We start from the raw sequence: 18900 nt of genomic DNA on the forward strand, positions 1-18900 counted from the left end.
GCACTTTTTTCTAGGTTTCCTGTACCTGGAATATTTCACTGAGAGCAGAGAGAGTACATAACATACATAGGCACAAGTTCTACTCTGTAGAATGCTTTAAAGGAAAAACAGTAAAAGAAAGCAAGACCCTTTTGTGTTTTTTTAGAACAGGAGATGCAAGTGTATTCAAGGAGCAATTTCTTCTGGACCCCAGAGGGAAACTTTTCCATGGTCAGGATGTGTGCAGCATGCTGTGAGAAAACTCAGCTGGGCTCTGCCCCATGCTGCCTGAATGTGGGGTTCTCATCATCTGAAGGGACGAAAGATTTACTCATTATCTCTATCCCTCTTTTTATTCTATTTTATGAAAGTAGCTATTTTCCCCAGCCATGTTGGACCTCCTTATGGATATCCAGAAAGAGCGCTGCACCATCTTCACCTCTCTCTCACCCTCCCAGCTCCAGTGGGAACAGCACCTATTGTAGATATACAATCGAGCACGCAGAGCAAGAAAATCACATCTGAGAAGACACCTTGTTATCCTTCAAAACAATCTGCTCCCTCACCATTGCCTGTATTAAATTCTTACAGTATTTTACAATATTTTTATATTTACAGGAACAAGAAAGGATTCTTTTCACTTGTGTAAGAAAAGCAGTGATACTAAACAGACAGTTTCAAGATGAAAATGTATTCACAAAATTTCCAGAAAAAAATTCTAAGTAACTGATAGAAGTCATGAAGATAAGAATGTCCCATCTTCTAATTCCATACGATAGTTTGTGTTCAGTTTTTAAGACACAGTTTGCTCTCATTTGTTACATAAACCCAAGCAATTGGCATTCATGGCTTTGCACACTGCTCTCATTATGCGTGCTCACTGCAAATGCTTGCAGTGTGGATATCACTTTCTTAAAATAGAGTGTTTGAAAATAATTTAGTCTTTTACATGAGGTCACCTTTTCTCAAGGCACAGTTTAATTTTTAATTAATGCTGGAAATCCTGTATCTCTGACAGAAAGACTATGAATATGCAGACTTTATAAAAACGCTTAAATTAAAAGATGAAGCAGGTGCTTCAAGTTTCTGCAGAGACATGAGCAGATTTTTGGTACAATTTTTAAGTGGCTATTCATTAGGCCCCTCATAGGACAAAGCCATGCACGGAACCAGCTGGCTTTCAGGTACTTTTGCTGCTGTCCAGTGTATTTAACTGTGGAAGTGGTGCAGCATAATAATTCAGGGGCTGAGAGCACGAGTACAGTTACACCTTAACACAACTGAAGATGACAAAAATGTTTGAAAGTGGAAAAAGCAGCAGCAAGATAGTCACATAAACACTATTTCACTAGGAATTCTGGGAAAAAAAATCCACCCTAGATGAATTTTGTTTATTTGGAAGAAAATGGAAAGGTTGCATTTGAAAAATTATCCAGTAATTCCAAATCTCACCATGATGAAATTAAATTTAAAAAAACCCAAAAAACCTAAAAGACACTGTTTACAACACACCACCAGCAAAGTGTTTAAAATACGAAACCAAACAGAAATGCACCTTAATCCCTCTCCCCGACCATTAGAATACCTTCAAAGTCTTCAGTTGTAAAATAATTATTTTATTGTGGAAACAAATTGCTGTAATTGTTAAAAAGATTTGTTGTTATATAGCATGTTTGTATACAGACTTGTATTTGTGGCATAGCACAGCACAAGCAGCAATAAATCTGTAATATTTATATACACACACTTAGGTGTAAGCCCAAATTTACACCCCCAGAGACAAGGGATATCACTACTAACAGGGCCTCACTTGGAATTGATCCAGCTTTTGAACTGTAGATTAAATACTATTTTTATTTTCTTGGGAAAATAAGGTAAAATTTATCATATCCAGGCAAGAACAGAATGGCAGGATTCACAAGACAGATGGTGCCTGAGTAATACAGCAGTTGTCACTTTGTTGTTCACTGCTGAGGAAACGCAGCAGAACAGTAACTTTGGACTGGTATTTGACTTACACACACAAATACATGTCAGCCAAGTGTTCTCCATACACTCATCCATCCTCATATGCCTGTTATTTTTCCTATGAGATGCAAATTCCTTTTTCCCCCATAAATAAGCTGCTAGCAATTTTTGATTCTGGATAATTTATAGGCTTTAGCTTAGAATCAAAAGCTATCTTACGTTCCAGAAGAAAATATGCTGATACCTCATTTCAAGCATTTCAGTGGAACTGGGATTTTGAAAGATTGTGAAAGAGGTGAGTGTTCCTCAAAAATCACAACTGCCGTGACAATACACACAAAGATATTGGCAATTAACTTTCTCTTCTCATTGGCTCTATGTTTTTATTTTTGTGGAATTATGTTCTCAGAATCAGGAAAAGGAAAAAGATAAATCAAGGCCCAGCAGTGCTCTTTCTAAAGATAATTTGGAGAGCATTCTCCACAGAAATGACGTATATGTATGTGATACAGTGGCCTATTATCTACCACTAAAGACAAAATAGCTTTCTTGGCAGTTACATTATCCTACTTCCAATATGAATAACTCCATTACTTTGATGTAGAGACGAGGCATTACAAAGGCTGTTTACATTAAGTAGTTTTGCTTTCCATACTTCCACAAACTGTTTTGATGTACAGACCCAATTTCTTACCGGACATACTGAGCTTGCAGAGTGTGCACAGTTGCCAACCATATCTTCTATACTACATACCCTTGGAATCCAATCTATACAGAACTTCCCCTCCCCTTAAAACTACAGGCATCCCAAGAAAAGGAAGCACTCAAAGCCAGTATTTATAAAGGAGTTAGTTTAAAAGTATCAAAAACCTGTATGTAGTTTCAAGGAAGGGAGAACCCTTTGAAATAATTTAGAAAACCTTCGTATGTATGATTTCCCAGATTTTTATATCAAATTCATTCAAATGCTGTTGATTTTTAAATACAAACATGCAGAAATTTTAAAAAAAAAGTACCAATGATACCTGTTTTCCAAATCCAAACATCCTAAAATAAATTTACATTCGTTTTTGATAAAAAATTGTTAATAACCAGAGCAAGAGCAAAATCAGATAAAAGTATCTTAAATATCCCTGGAAAGGACTTCATTAAAAGTCATCCCATTTGGTGATTTGTTACTGGAAAGCTTTATAAAGAATGGAATATGCATAGAAGCAGGTAAAACTTAACAGATTTTAGAGTATTTATTTACCCCTTACATTTCTTTCAACATAGGGAGGGACAATAAAATTAAAAAAGAACATAGCAAAAATTCAACCCAAAAATACAACCCAAAATTCAAATTCCTCCATCCTCCCTACTGAAAGGGAAACAAAAATCACAGTGGCCATAAGAGCACAGGCAGCATCACTACAGCAACGCAAGGCCTATTTCTACAGAATTAATTGACTGCACTGACTTCAGGAAGCTAAGTCATTAAACCTGCATGGACTAAGATAAGATTGACTGGAGCTGTTTAGCTGAAAAAGCCGGTCTTGCATTTCAGAAAATATGGTAATACAATGTTTCTTCATATTGAGCTGCTTCCTGAAAGTTGAAAACACCCGTAATCTGTATGACAAGTTGTTGTGGGCTGCTTTCCTAAGGTGGCATATATAAACTTGGAAAGAGATGAAAGACGATTACCATATAAATGTTTCACTTGTTAGGGATTTCTATCAACCATCCTGAAGGCTCTGAACTCACCCTTTGACACTAAATCCCAGTGTTTGAATGACAATATCAATGCTTTTTCCATTCTCAGAAAGACACTGGCATATATATTTTACCTTTAGCTCCATGTTTTGAAGTCTAATGCAGAACATCTTGCATTCTGCAACACAGACTGTCTTGCTCATATCTGACAAAGCTCAGAGGATCCTTTCAGAATGCTGCTATGAGCAACTGTCCTTTTCACTGCAGACCTTTGTTATCAGCAGTGTGTTGGGTGGCTCCAGCTTCCACAAGCCTGTACAGTGATGCTGCTATACCAAGCTGGAAGTTGGGTAATGAGAACACCAGGGAGTATGCATACCGAAGGCTTCTTCCAAGCTTGAGGATCCAGGCTTTTACGAACATCTTAGGAGAAGATACTGATTATGCCTGCTGGCAAGACTTTAACTTTTTAACTTCCATAATGTCTCTGAGGTGAACTTTAGTTACAATGATTCAGGCAAAATAAGGTGGGAGTTCTGTATCTGTGAGACCACAGCAAAATTCTCAAGATCAGTTGTTGATTTATTAGAGAAATGTAATTCAACACTGGGCATGGGCTGGTCAGAAACGTGGCCATGAAGATTTTTAAAAAATCCTCCCTGTCAAGCAAATGAAGATTTTGTAATAATACTTTAGTAATAATGATTAAGCAGGTTTTCTTTATCCTAATTTTCAGCATCAATACTTAATTCAACACAGATTATCGATGAATTATGGTTCTCTCAACCCCATATGTGTATTTTAAAAAGCTGTGAGACTGTAAAAAAAAAGACAAGCCTTGTTTTTAAAATAAATGTACAAGAACACACGAACACATTAGAGGGAGACAACAGAAAAAGTAGAGTTTTGCAGAAAACTGGAAATGAGCAAATGTGAGACAGGGTGTTCTCAGCATCTGCACAGTGCTACACCTTAGAAAGCCTTACATCTTTATTAAATACAGCAATTGAATTTTCTAAAATCTTTCTCAAAAACTGTCTCTTACTATAGTATGTCAAACAACATTCTAACACGCTGTTAGCTTGAACCCTAAGAACAGTTTTAAATTAGAAGAATTCATGCCAGATACCTCAAAAGAAACCTCATCTACTCCACAGAGATGTTGCTATGACCCAGCCCACTGCGGGGCTGGGGCAGCGTGATGCCGATCAATCCCAGCCCATCCCCTGGATCGAGTTTCCTGAAGAGGCAGGCTCAGGGGGTGGGTCAATGGGCGGCTCAGAAGCCTAAGCTGCACCCCCCCTGGGCGGCACCCGGGTCCAAGCCACCTCCCCCTGTTCAGGAAAATTCTCGGTTACTCGGTTGTTCACCGGTTCTTTGTAATAACTCCCGCCTCTCGGTTTCCCCCAGTGGTTCTTGTTAAATTGTATCCTCCCCCTGGCTTGTAACTCATTGGTTGTTTCCCCCTTTCTCCCCGGTTTTCAAACTCCCTATAAAACTGAGGGAAAAGCCTCTCGGGGAATCCCAGATTAAGATTGTCGCCATGTTCTGGTTGCGAGATAATAAACCTGTTAGGAGCCAGATCAGAACCCCCTCTCTGTTCCTTTATCTCCGAGCTAACGTGAGCCTGTATCATCGGCTCCTGCCGTGTCTCCTCTGCAAAGAAGCCAGCGAACATGCCCAGCTAGCACCTTTCCTGATGCCGAGGTCGCTTCTGCGATGCACAGAAGTAACGCAGCTGGACTCTCTCTGATCGAGGGCACGCCAGAGCTCGTGCAGCAAGCACAGAACTGCGTTACAGAGAGGCATCATCAAGCCTGGCAGAAATGAAGTTAGAACAGGAAGTTTTGCTTTAGTTGGTGTTATGGATGAATGTTGCTCCATCTTCCTGCTATAAGTTACACATGGAATTCTTCCATACCTCATTCTCTTAAGGTATTATTTTCACACAGAAAGCAGAGGGATAATAGATACGTGTGTGTGTGTATATATATACATACATACATATATATATATATGTAAGAGATACCAAAGTACCTGCAAGCTCTAGGAATGAGACTACATGAGGAAAAGTGAAAGAAAATGGGACAAAAAAATTAAAACAAACCCCCCCCCCAATAATTCAATTCATAGCTTACAGTCAAAAACTGGTGGCTGTGGTACTTCCACAGCATTTGACTGGAGAGGAACGCCTCAGAAAGCACACCCCAGTGTGACCTGAAAATGTTGGATCTGGGGATAGAGCAACAGCACTCACTTGATTTCTAATTAAGAGTATAAAGCATTGCTGTCAGGCCATCATTTCATGGAGTGTTAGATCCATAGGTGCAAAGGAGTTCTGGGCAGCTTCTCATCCTGTGGTCTTTGAAACTTTAAATGGTGAAGATTAAGCAGCTTCTGAAACCTAACGACTAGCTCATTGCTTCAATGTCACAGAGTATGTAACATAGGCCAAATTTTCGCATTAAGTTAAATTGTAAACTATGACAGAATGAAAGCAACCTAATGAGAAGGAGTATAGATAATTGCTTGTAAATTAGAAAACCAAATAAAATCTGGAACACTGAACAACTGCATGTTGGCTGTTTAGTTGCATATTGGGAGATTTAATTTTGCTAATCCACCAAAACAGTACCCTAAAATGCTATTGTAAAACTCTCTCAGAAGCTTTCAAATATGGCCAGTTACTGACTTTTATATATTGCACCTATAATTCAGGTTACTATTTTTTCCCCTAGGATGTGAATTTAAGTAGGACAATTTTAAGATGTTCTACACATACAGAATTTAAAACCTGATGACATTCTGTTCCAGAGCATGGTGCTAATAACGCCAAGGGTGCAGGTTCAATCCCCATACAGGCCATTCACTTAAGAGTTGGACTCTATGGTCCTTGTGGGTCCCTTCAAACTCAGAATATTCTGTGATTCTTTGATCTCATGCAATGTTTACAAAGAAACAAGGAACTGCAGCATATCATCAAAGCAGCAGAAAGAAATTTTAAGATTTACTTAAAACACCTGAGATGCAATTCAAATGCTTTAGACAAGTCCATTGTTCCTAACCAAACATAATTGTAAAAAACATCACCATAAGGCAGTGACTATAAACAGATGATAGAAAGAAAAAAAAAAAAAAAGTTAAAACTAGGAGTTAAATTGAAATATGGGTATTCATAAGTAGAGATTTATTTGGAGACCTATGTAACTCAACACAATCTGCATGAGAGGCTTGTTGCTCTCTTTCGTATGACTGGAACTTATAGGAATTAAATACACAAACACATACCATCATGCACTTTTCAACATACATCATTAAAAAATCCTGTCTAAATTTTCTTCGTTCGGAATATGATTAATGCAGCCTATCAGAAGCCAGATGGTGCAAAACCAGAGCCATCAATCAAAATGAAAAGACCACTGAGTGCTATCCTGAGCAATGTGCTCTCAATTGGAATTTCTGGTCACAGATCCTAACGCATGATGTCCAGGGGAAGCCATAAACATCATGGCACTGCCCCTAAGGAACAGCCAGAAACACAGTAGGCTTTGTTAGGCAAAAAAAATGCAGAATTAGTACATGGGGCTGGAGGCTCTGACTGGGAAAGGCTCTGCAAGCCAAATATATGTACTTTAAATAAAAAATTAAAAGCTACGTCCTTAATGAGTTTAATAATGTTTGCACTGATGACAGTATCTGTCAAACTGTGCACTTGCCATTTGATTTAATATGGGATCGTGCCATACATAAACAAAGCAGCTGCCACTGTCTGTCTGACACGTGAATTGGTATTTAATATCTGCTTCCACACAGGACTTACAAATGGTTCACGTTTTTAGCTTTATATTACACATTTTCTGCAAATGTTATACAGAAAACAAGGTTGGGGTTTGCAATGGAAAACAGTGATGGCTTACATCTTATAAGGTTTTATACCAAGCAGGCCTAGCATTTAAAAAATTACCCTGTAAAAATAAAAGGCATGAAGAAGCATAATTCACTATTCACATACTTCATAAATGATGCTGTCAATATTAAAGAAGATGTAAAAATAAGCAGCAATAACAACACATAGGTGTTTTTTCCTGGAACTAGCATGACAGTATGAAATAAAGGATTTGTTAGCATGACTGCTTATATTTGCAGCATGAAGTGTTTTATCACAACACTTCTCTTATGTGTGTTGCATAAGAGAATATATCCAATATATCAAATGTATCAAATTTCACAGAAATATATTTTGTAAAAAAAATAAATCTCACATTCTGTTTTAAAGACTTGCATAAACTACTTGCATATCCATATCGTTTTCTATAAGGCTTGGAGACTAGGTATGGCTGTCATGACTGCATGAGAAACAGGTGAAAGAAAAATTAAACATGACCTAGAGCAGCATTTATATAAATTATCATCTTTCAAGATCAGCTTCTTACTTGCTTTCAGGGATATTACAAAATTCCACATATATCATGAAGAAATGTAATGCTTTTGTTCCTTTAAGGAGATGTAACCCCCCATTTTTATTCTGATGATTATGAGATACCAAACCTTAAATTCCCCATTAGCCCCACAACCACCTCATACTTCACATAATACAAATCAAAGACAGGTAGTTTCTAGAATCATAGGAAGAATCTACAGTGTCTTGGAAAGATGATTTTTTTGGATGTTGGAATCTCATGAAAATTTGAAATGACAAGAAAATTCCAGAGAAGATGGCACCATACAAGCCCCTCATACTGGAGCCTTTCCCTCAAAAAATGCATGGAAGAATGTAGTTTCTTTTATCTCTCTTTGGATGGGTACAGTTTTTTGGATGAAAAGTCTCCTATGTCCACAAAATACCAGAATGCAGAGAAAAAAATTATATGAAGAGCATATCATAATAAAGGAATGAAAAAGGCTTTCTTAAGGCGCAATTATAAAAAAATCCAAGTTTATACCTCTCTTCCTACTGACAGCACCACTCCTTCCTTCTGATACACTAAAGCTCAAGTACAGCTGAAATTGAGTTGTATGTTTACGATGCTTCTTTTGCCCTGAACTGGGACCCAAGCCTCCATAGTATGTCCACACTGCAGGCTGAACTCAAAGTCTGCTGACTTGGAGTCCCCATCCTTGCCCAAGGTTTGAAAGTCTTTCAAGCCTACTGTAATTCACTCGAGTAGTAAATGTTAGTATCTGGGACATTTAACTTAATGTTGCTAATTTTGCTGTAAACGTGCATACAGTGTAATCAGAACACTGACATCCTCTAGCACTCATCCCACAATTCTCAGAAAGGATGAGCAATTGGTAGAAGCCACAGGATGCTTTTCTAGTTACATCTAAATACACTCACTCTGTCCCCTAAGATCATGAGAGTTTCCCTCCGACACAGGCACACCGAGTGCAAAACCACCGACACGTTTGAGAGACCCCTAAATTCCACACACAGCTAGGACAATCACCTAGATTATGCACGGAAAATCCACATGGTTTGCTGGCAGATTCTGAGACTCTTCCTCCAGCTGCCCTTCAAAGCAGAGCTCTTGAGCTCATGCTGAGAGTGGTCAAACTGCACTGTGTGGAGAGACAGCAGGAGAATTAGTTTCCTGTGTAGAGCAATCTAATGCCCAAATCATATCTATTGTTTTACGTGGCCACTTTGCTGAGAACTTGTCTTTTCAACTGTATAATAACTAACCTCTCTTCATGCTTTTAAGTGGAATATAGTACAGAGAGGAAATTATTACAAAATAAAAACTAATGGAGCATTTCTAGTTCCAAGAGTTTAAATGACAGCAAAAGATGGAATAGTAGCCAGCGCTGACTTATTACAAATTGGGAAAAATGTGGTCCTATCCTTGTGTGACTTATGCAAAATATACCAGATTGTTTCTGGAAGATACTTGGAATCAATCTCAAATCAAAGGTTTTGTTAATTATGGGGTTTCATGCATGTGTGTATGTGCACATATGCAAGTCTCTGCAGAAGAACGTACTTCATTATCAGACACAAAGCCAGAAAATACACACCTCCTTCACAGCTTTATGTCAAAGGGTCAATAAAATACGATTTAAAACCAGAATAAGGAGGAAGAAAAATAAATGGAGTATCTTTACTCCATGAAAGAAAGTAAAAATCTTACCCAAGATTTGGGGTACCAGACAACTACTCAAAATATTCCAGTAATAAAAGTAGTGATGCCTACTTGATTAACATCTAAAATCTTAAATACTATATCAAATTAACAAAGTACACAGTTTTCCAGTGAGAAAATAGGGATCAGAACATAAAGACAGTTATCAAATCTATTGTTATCTATCTATCTACGTGGGTCTCTTGATAAGTGCTTAGTTAAAAGCAAGCAAGTTCAAGAGCTTGGTCATATGAATACTTACATCAATAGCAAAGTTTAAATAACGAAGAACTTTACTACCACCTCTGTGGATGGGTTTCCACAACACTGTGCTCATGCAGTGCTACACTTGATGCACTGATGCCTTCCCCTCCCACAGCCACTCAAATGCCATGACAGACAAAGTACAGCTTAGAACTAAGGGGCTCCATAAAGAAGAAAAAAAAAATCAAGAAAAACAGAAGGGCAGGTGAATAGAATAGAGCAAGAATGCAACATTAATATCTGAAGAAGATATTAAAGGAAGAATAGATAGAAAGGAACAGTAAAAAAGAAGGTAGAATACATAGAGGAAAAAGTTTTTGAGGGGAGAAATGGCAACAGAATAAACAGGGAGGGGTTGGAAATGGAAGAAAGTGGGAGATAACTAGGAAATCCAGTCCACTACAAACTGCACAGTCACAGAGAGATACAGGTCAAATGAAGTGTTAAGGAATAGAGAAGGATAGATACCTGAACTAGAAATGCCCATAGAACTGCTAGTTATACACTCCATCACATTGCTAGCACAAGATTGAAGCTAGCACAAGCTTAAAAAAGCTCTAACAGGGTCAAGCCTGTTTATTTTTTGTGATGTCAAGGTTTTCTAGCAACTAATTTGAAAAACCCTAAAATACCTTCCTTTTTAGTATTTTTTGTCTCAGTATCAGATCACTCAATGATGGACAAGGTACATAAATGATACAAGACATGCAGCAAAAGGTAATGTCTTCCTCCAGAAAATAACAAGTGGATTAATGTGCATCAAAGAATTCGTTTTACTTGAGCTCATATGGCAGATATTTAATATCATTGTAAAACTTGTCTCTCATTTTACATTTTAATTTTTTTTCAGGTAGAATATCCTTATTTCAGGCAATCTACTGTACCAGGTAGCATTTGCATGCTGCACAAAGGAGAAAAACTGTGAAGTAAATAACCACTATTTTAATGATTTTTTAACTTAAAAAGTGTATACATGTTTTTACATGGGGTGGGGGATATATGTGGATTTCATAAGTTCATTTATTAAAACTGTTCTCAAGATCACTAATGAAGATATTTCAATAATACATTGGTACCTGTGAAACCTTGTTCGACATCTAAGCACATACATCAACATATAGCACCTTTGTGTATAGATGCAAATATGATTTAACAGACTATTGTTAAACAATTTTTTGAAAGGTCATTTTAAAAAGATAGAAAAAATACCTCTCTATCCTGTAACAGGAAAAGCCTCCCTTCTGGAATAGAGCTAACAACCCCAAACAATTCAGCTAGCATCAGACAGGGTTAGATGCTTTAAATATCCAACTACAGTAAAAGTTACTAGCATTAAACATGGTTTTAACCAAAATATTAACCACATATACTTGTCTGCAAATATTCTAGATTTTGTGTAAAGCAAAATCAACCAACAAAGCATTGTTTTTAGAGCAGCAAATTCAGGAATTGGGTTCTTTGTTTTTTGATTTTCTGGATGCAGTATACACTTCAAATAAGACTGCAATTCTTTTATCTCAACACTTCAGGTACAGAATTAAGACACAGCAAATACGTATTTTTCTATAGCATATACAATGGAGAAGTAAGCCCTTTTGTTGCAGTGCTTGCCTTGTTTCTTTGCCTATTTTCTACAAACCCTGAAACAATTCCTGGTATATGAACAGCCCTTTCTAAACTATCTCTGTATTAGCTTGCTCTGTGTTACAGATGGCACAAACTTCAATGTAGCTTAGAGTTAAGTCAAGAATAAGCAGGAGCTTTTGAAGCAATTAGATTTTCTTCACTATCATCAAGTAATGTTCAAGTGTGCCGTTAGCACAAGGCCACTGCACGGCTCTTCCAAATGGAAATTGCTTTTCTCTTTCAGTAGTCTTCTTTGAAGCCTCACATCATATCAAGAGCACAAAACAGCTTTATGTAACCTCCTCCAAAAAGCAGCTCTGAACATGAGGAAGGGAACAGAGAAGAATGGATGTAGGTTACAATACGAGTATTTCCATAAAAAGCGGTCATATCTGACATCTGAGATATTAAATTAAACCCAAAATCTATTTCAAGGCAGGAGATAGCAAAAGGCTCTGGCCCTTTTCAGCAATAACCTAAAAAACCTTTTCATCTTACAAAACAATTCAGAGCACCTCCTTTAGAAAATTCAGATCATGGCTTATATCACAGGCATTGCAACCTCACAGTTGCCTTACAATTTAGTACAATGCTGTTCCTGGAATAAATGGAAAGCAGGTTAAAAGGACTTTTGTTATTTTACAGAATCATATACCCAAGTAATTACCTAAAAAATCTAAAGGCTGACACAGTACTTCAGAACTGCTTTTTTTCTGGCTCAAAAGTAAAACCTACACACACTCCCAGTACTTCCATCACACATCTTACAAAACACAGTTAATAATTGAGAAACATTACTGTCCTTAGGAAAAACAGTTAGAATTGCTTGTGGTGTTCAGCTGTTCTGTAATTTCCCATTTCCAGCCTCCAAAAATCATCCAAACTTGGTTTACTTAAACACGCCAGCTGCCATGGCTCACATGTAAAAACCCACTTCCTAATGCCAGTAGCTATTAAAGATGACAGCAGCAAACACAGAAGATGTCAAAGTCTGAGAGATCTGGAACTACACAGAAAGATGTAAATCTCACCTGCCACATGTTTAGTGCTGCAACTACATTTTAGTCTTTCACCAGCAACTCTCATAGCAACACTTCCAACTCTACAAGTATCCAACATGTCAATTTACATGTCCTCTTATGAAACTGCACTGTCCCACAGTGCAGACACATCTTCAAAAACAAAGTTTTAGGACCTAATTAACAAGAGTAGTGTGGTGTTGTCTGCCATTAGAAAGTTAGCCAACATCAGGCATTTTAATTACTGGTTTCTTTCAAGAGACATCAGAATTTCTTTTGTTCAAATTGGCTTATTTGTGAAGGAGTCCCTGTACATAGGAAAAAAAAGCGAAAGGAAGCAGCTCATCAGTAGGCAAACGGGTCCCAACTCAAGTGATTGACTTCCCATCTCCCCCTCTCTCTGCTGTTGAATTGAAGAGTCCTCATCTTGGCGAAGACAGTTCTGCTGTCTCTCTGTGCTGCCACCATACCCTCCATTCCCCTCCACACAGCCTATTGTTCCCAGAGGCCACCAGCTACAGCACAGAGGTGGAAAAATGCAGGACTTAACAGGGTTTTTAATCAGAAGCCAGCTGACTCCAAAAACCCTCACCCTTCACATGGCACTTTACACTTGCTTTCAAGTATTTTATGTTTCACACAAGTGCCCATGATGATTCCCAGATAATGCCACAGCCTTGGGCATGGCTATGATTAATATGTTGAGTTATTGTCAATGAAAACCACTTAGAGCATACAGATATGCCTTCAAAGGCAGTGCCAAAAGAGATTCCACCTGTTTCATAGTGGCTCCTCTCTGTTTCATTGTGAAAATAGTTTCACACCCTCATTACTTACAGTCTCTTTCAATGTGTGATAGCTTAATTTTTGAGAAATTTCTGATGCAAAGTGTCAACTGTCCAGGAGAGCTAAAGAACTCAGCAGAAGAAACCTCAGTTTAAGGAAACTGACACTAAATGATTTATTTTCCATTAAAAATCAGGTCTGTGTACTATTGAAATAATTGCTTGAAAACATCTTAGGTCTGTAAGTGGCAGCAGCCATTAGTATCTTAAGAATAGCCTTACATTATCTTGTTATTAATGTTCCTTGAGTGAGTTTTGCAGATATCTACCTTTATCAAAGCCAACAGGAGATCACACCCTGCTTCCCAAAATTGCTTATGAGGCTAAGTGTTGACAAAAAACCCCCCAAAAACAAAAAAAAATTTTTTTGTCACTTAATTGTGTATTGTAATACAATGGTCCATATAACTTACCAAACACACAGGAATTGTCTAGGGGTTTTGCTCTTTTGAGTGTTTTAACATTTCCAGAACACTTTAATAAAGAACATTTAAAAGCATAAGGCTTAAAGATTTTACAATTATTTTAGTAGAATTGCATCAATTACAGCACACTTTGAAATAGCAACTAATTTTTTTTAATCCTGAGCATACCTTCAGTCTGGGAGAAAATCTCTCAAAAAACTCTTTTCAAATCACATGAATGTTGACTTTATTTCTCACTTGGCTGGACACAGTATATGCTAAAATAAATCTCTAATGCTGTAAGGCATGACTTTATTTTTTCACAGACCATGCCCTATTGTAGAGCAAGAGATTCAGGTTGCAAAAGGCAGAAACAAACGGAGAGCTGAGTTCAAAGCACAACTCTCAGGGGATTTCTCACTGTAACAGCCCCATGCTGCCAGAGGCATGTATGGACATGCCCTAAGGTATCCCTTCGTATCCTCCCAAGAAGGCAAAGCAACAAAATGAGTAGTAGTTCTGCTATACTGTGCTTACAGTATGTAAAAACATTCTTCTGCAGAGCATAAATTGAGGATTATAGTTTTAAACAACCACTCCAGGGCTAGAATGAATACTTAAACTCATCTGACAAAAAGAAGAAAAGGAATTAGGGCTCTGTGCTCCTGAATTTGGACATTTGATGCATACTGGATCCTGAAACTCCTATAAGGCTTATAAAACCCGTTGTTTTGACCTGGTAACCTATTATAACAACCTTAACAGCGTTAGAAAAAACTGGGGCACAAATTTTAAAGAGCAAGGGTCATTTAGGAGAGAGCTCCAATTCCATTATTTCTGAGCTAAACATCTACTTCAGACAGAATAAAATTCTTACTGTGTGCAAAGTGAAACCTCAGTGTACAGACAAAAAACATTCAGCAGAAATTACTTGTATGCAAACATAATCTTTCATTAAATGAGCTCGTAGAAAACTGGCCAGAATATAGCTCCTCAATTTTCTTCTTTTAAATTTTCACACAGTAAAGCTGTTGTTGGTACAGCTTTATGAGGATGTCAATTTTATCATCTTTTTCTGATGGTCCTAGAAAAAGATAAACTGTACATAAAATTAGAAGTGCTGTTCTATTGCTAACTGGAGAAAAGTTACACAGCAATCAGAATTTGACTCTCAAGAAAGCTGACTGTACATATTCCTACTCTACATAAACACAGGAAAAAGCATGTATTTCAGAACAAGGAATGGCTTCAACTACAAATACAGTGTTACGTATTTTTACACCTGCTAACTGAAATAAGTTTGAACAAATGACAATCATGCACCTGGAACAAGATATTCCTCAGCATTTCCTAAGTAATTATTTAGTTTTGAAAAGAATGACTTTTAGAAGATACTTATTTTAATAACAACAAAAGAAAAATCTGAGAAAAGAGTGAAAAAATTCAATATATTTGCTAGGCATTCAAGAGTGATGCTAAAATGAGCTTTGTCTGTGGCACAATATCTGAAAGACCTGCAGGTTCTGTAGTCAGAGGCTCTGTAAAGCACTGTAGTGGCACTAGGTTAAAGAGAGCAGGATCAAACCCCCCTGGATAGGGTAAGTATACAACCCAAGGGCAATTTTTGAGATCTGCTGTTAAATGGCTTCATCTGAGCAATGAGAAGGGCAACTGGATGGTAACTTATATTTGTTTAGGCAGTAAAGAATACAGGAGCTTAGCTAATTCTCCCCTCATATCAGCAGAGTATCTTCTGCTTTTCTATCACTTCAGCCAGAAGAATTTAAAAGTTCTGCCTCCGGTGCTGAATTAAGGCCTCACTGGGAAAAAGATAAGAGTCAACACCTGGAAGTGGAAGGGAAAGTAAATCCTTGTTTCTGCCTCTATAAAAGCGCTGGATTTCATCTGGGAATGAAGAACCACAAACATTTAAATGTCTTTCAGGAGGCTGTAAGTTACACTAGATGGGCAAATACATATTGAAATAGAATTTTCAGGAACAGCTATTATTTCTAAGAGCTATTGGTGTCCTGACCATGCATAAATAGTAATAAGGTTAGTAAGGTTAGTGTGGCTACTTCATCAAAACATCCCTTTCTGGTTTGGTCAGTGAAACGCAAGCATGGAAGAATGAAAACTTTTTGATTTTCTGATTATTTTTTCTCCTTTCTATGAGATATCCCATCATAAAAAGATGAAGTACTATCAGATCTTTGTAGCAAATCCTGTTTCAGCCACTGTAGTTAATGAGATTTTTACATCTGTTTTAACTATTGGTACTAAGCACCAACTTACCTCCTTTCTATTTTAGAAAGGTTCTCAGAGAAAAATATTTTAATCAACAAAGTAATAATCCTGGAAAACATTAACTCCAATCACTCATGTCATGATCCTCCATCACCAACACTTTCACAAAGCCATCATGAAATCTCCTTTTTACACTTCCTGAAAATGATCTACAAAATAGCCAGCAACATGTACCTCCACCCTCAAATCCTTTGGCCATGTAAATCAAACAGAACTAGAGCAAAGCTAATACACACCTCCAATTGAAATAACTGTATTCCCAACTAATGTTAGATTTGATACAAAAATTAAAAGCCCTCCCCTAGACTGCAACAATTGTGAAATTGGAAGCTGAGGTGGAAATCTAAAGCACAGAGCAAGGAATCTGCAGTGAGCTTGTTGCAGCCCCTACAAAGAGGAAGTAGTTAGGAGAAGGGAAAATCTTCACTGTCAAATGGAAAATAAGGAAAGACCATAATTTTAATAAAAACTTTCATTTGTCCTTTCCCCTCCACGTTTACTTTCAGATATATAAACAGAATGTGCTTAGAAGCAACAAAAGAGTGGAGCTACAAAAATCACCCATCAAATGATTGTGCTACTTTTAATACTATATTAAAGGTCCTAAAAGAAAGATCAAAAGCAAGTATATTTAAGCATTTATATTCAATTCCACATTGCCTGATGACTAATTTGTAAAGAGTGCAGAAGTCCTCACAACTGCAGCCAAAATCATTTGAGAATACTTTGATATAATGCCACAAAGGATATGAGCAGGAAGACAGCAGGAGTTACAAATGGCCAAGTTCCATTAAAAAGTGCTAATAAAAGAATAATGAAATTCCTTGTCCTATGAATAAAAATTGTTTCATACAGGAGAATTAAGATACGGAGAGGAATATCAAAGTTTCTAGTTCATCAGTTGCATCTCCTTATTAGATCTTAATTGACTTACTATTACATTTCCCTTAAAATGCTTCGATTCAAAAAAGCAACAATCCCATTCAAAATCTTATCACACTAGTTTTCTTTATTCTTCATGTTTCTCCATTAAGGCCATTTTCACAGGCCATTAATATCAACTTTACCAATCCTTGTAAATAATGTGAGGTTATTTATAAAAAAAGTACAAAGAGATGAATTTAACTTGAAATTAGGTATAATTATTAAAGTTCTAGACTATAACTGCTGTTTTACAATGTTTTTTTTAAACTAAATTTTCAAGTGGCTGGTAACTGAACTCTCACAGCAACAACCTGCCTGATAAATTTAATCCATTCATTTACACACTATTTCCTATAGACATATGTGTAGTCACACATATGCATGTATATGCATATGTTCATATAAAAAGGTAGATGCACATACATATTTCTGCTACCTTCTTCCCCCAAATATAAAATCTAGCTGTGTTTTCCAATGCACTTGGTACATGGCCAGGAAAAGAAGAGACAGAGCTCAGGACTTTCCTTTGAAATGTCTAAACAACAACAACAATAAAGATGTTTCAAATCTTTCTCTGTTTTAATGGACACTTGCAAAATCCCTCACACTTCTCAAAACAGAAGCAGCAAAGACAGACATCTCATACTGCTGACAAATTTTTAAAGGGTTTTGTGCATTTGTTAAAAGAATATCCCACAGAGGCATCAAAGACAGGAGGAACTCCAGGAAAATATTAGAAAACCTACTTAACTCTCCCTCAATTTGCTGCTTAATGCTGTCCTTTGCATAACGTCTAAAAGAACCCCATGACATAGTTTTACCATAGAAATACTGTGAACTCTGTCTCTTGGTTCTCCAAAATCATCTTGTAAAAACTTTATTTTTTTAATTTCACATTGCAATATCCTTAGAGAAAGGACCTTCTTTTTTATTCCCTACAGGATGAAATATAATAAACAAGTTGGGCTGTCTTTTTTTTTTTTTTTTTTAAAACCAGGGTTCCCAGATGTTACAAATAAGGACCAAATTATAATAATGATGTGTGTTTCTACTTCTTCCCCCAGACAACCACCAGGCTGTTCACATGGCAGCCTCTTCGAACGATGCTTCCATGATCAATAGATAATTCATTAGTATCATGTATCTCAGGATCTAATTGACACAAGAGGCTAAGCAACATAGTCTAGAGTAACACAGTTCTTAAACAGAGAGTAAAAAAAGAGGTGAATCCAATACCACATATGGTCACTTTGAAGGATTTAGTGTCAGTCTATAAATTATACTTCTATGAGGTTAATTCGAGTCATTGGTTTCACAAAGCAGAAAATGCACCTTTTCAAGCATGGCTTAAAGAAACAAAGAAACATTTATGTGACAGCAGAATTTGAGTAACATGCTCAGCACTTTAAATTTTATCATTTCTTCTCAATTTTGCATTAAACAAGAAAGATAGTTACCACAAATATTTGGAATTTTTCGTAACAACAAACATAGATAGTATATTTTTTTCTTACCTTATGATCATATGGATTGTATGAATGAAACAGCTGGGACAGATCCTTCGTTCTCTTTTTTTTCTGTAAAGGCATATTAATAAATAAGCCATATTAGAAAAGTTACAGGAGAAAGAAAGAGACTTCTGATTAAAAAAGCTGTATGCAGGTACAAACACATTCTCTCTCCACTTTGTTAATGAAACTGTAGGTATGAAGAGCAGTGTATGCAGATTAAGGATATTAAATATTAC

General features: G+C 36.9%; 1 protein-coding gene across 5 annotated transcripts in view; it reads right to left on the reverse strand.

Annotated features, from left to right (window-relative positions):
- The window catches only part of CDKAL1 (CDK5 regulatory subunit associated protein 1 like 1), a 383214-nt gene that overhangs the window by 70234 nt on the left and 294080 nt on the right, over positions 1-18900 (reverse strand). For all 5 annotated transcript variants that reach the window (XM_042048977.1, XM_042048978.1, XM_042048980.1 and 2 more), the window contains one exon: positions 18668-18730. In XM_042048977.1, coding sequence (XP_041904911.1) covers positions 18668-18730 — 63 coding nt within the window. The remainder of the gene's footprint in view (positions 1-18667; positions 18731-18900) is intronic.

Source organism: Corvus kubaryi, unplaced genomic scaffold, assembly GCF_017639235.1.
Source record: "Corvus kubaryi isolate FWS band 111438036 unplaced genomic scaffold, C.kubaryi_AGA036_p1.0 69, whole genome shotgun sequence".
Classification (NCBI taxonomy): domain Eukaryota; kingdom Metazoa; phylum Chordata; class Aves; order Passeriformes; family Corvidae; genus Corvus; species Corvus kubaryi.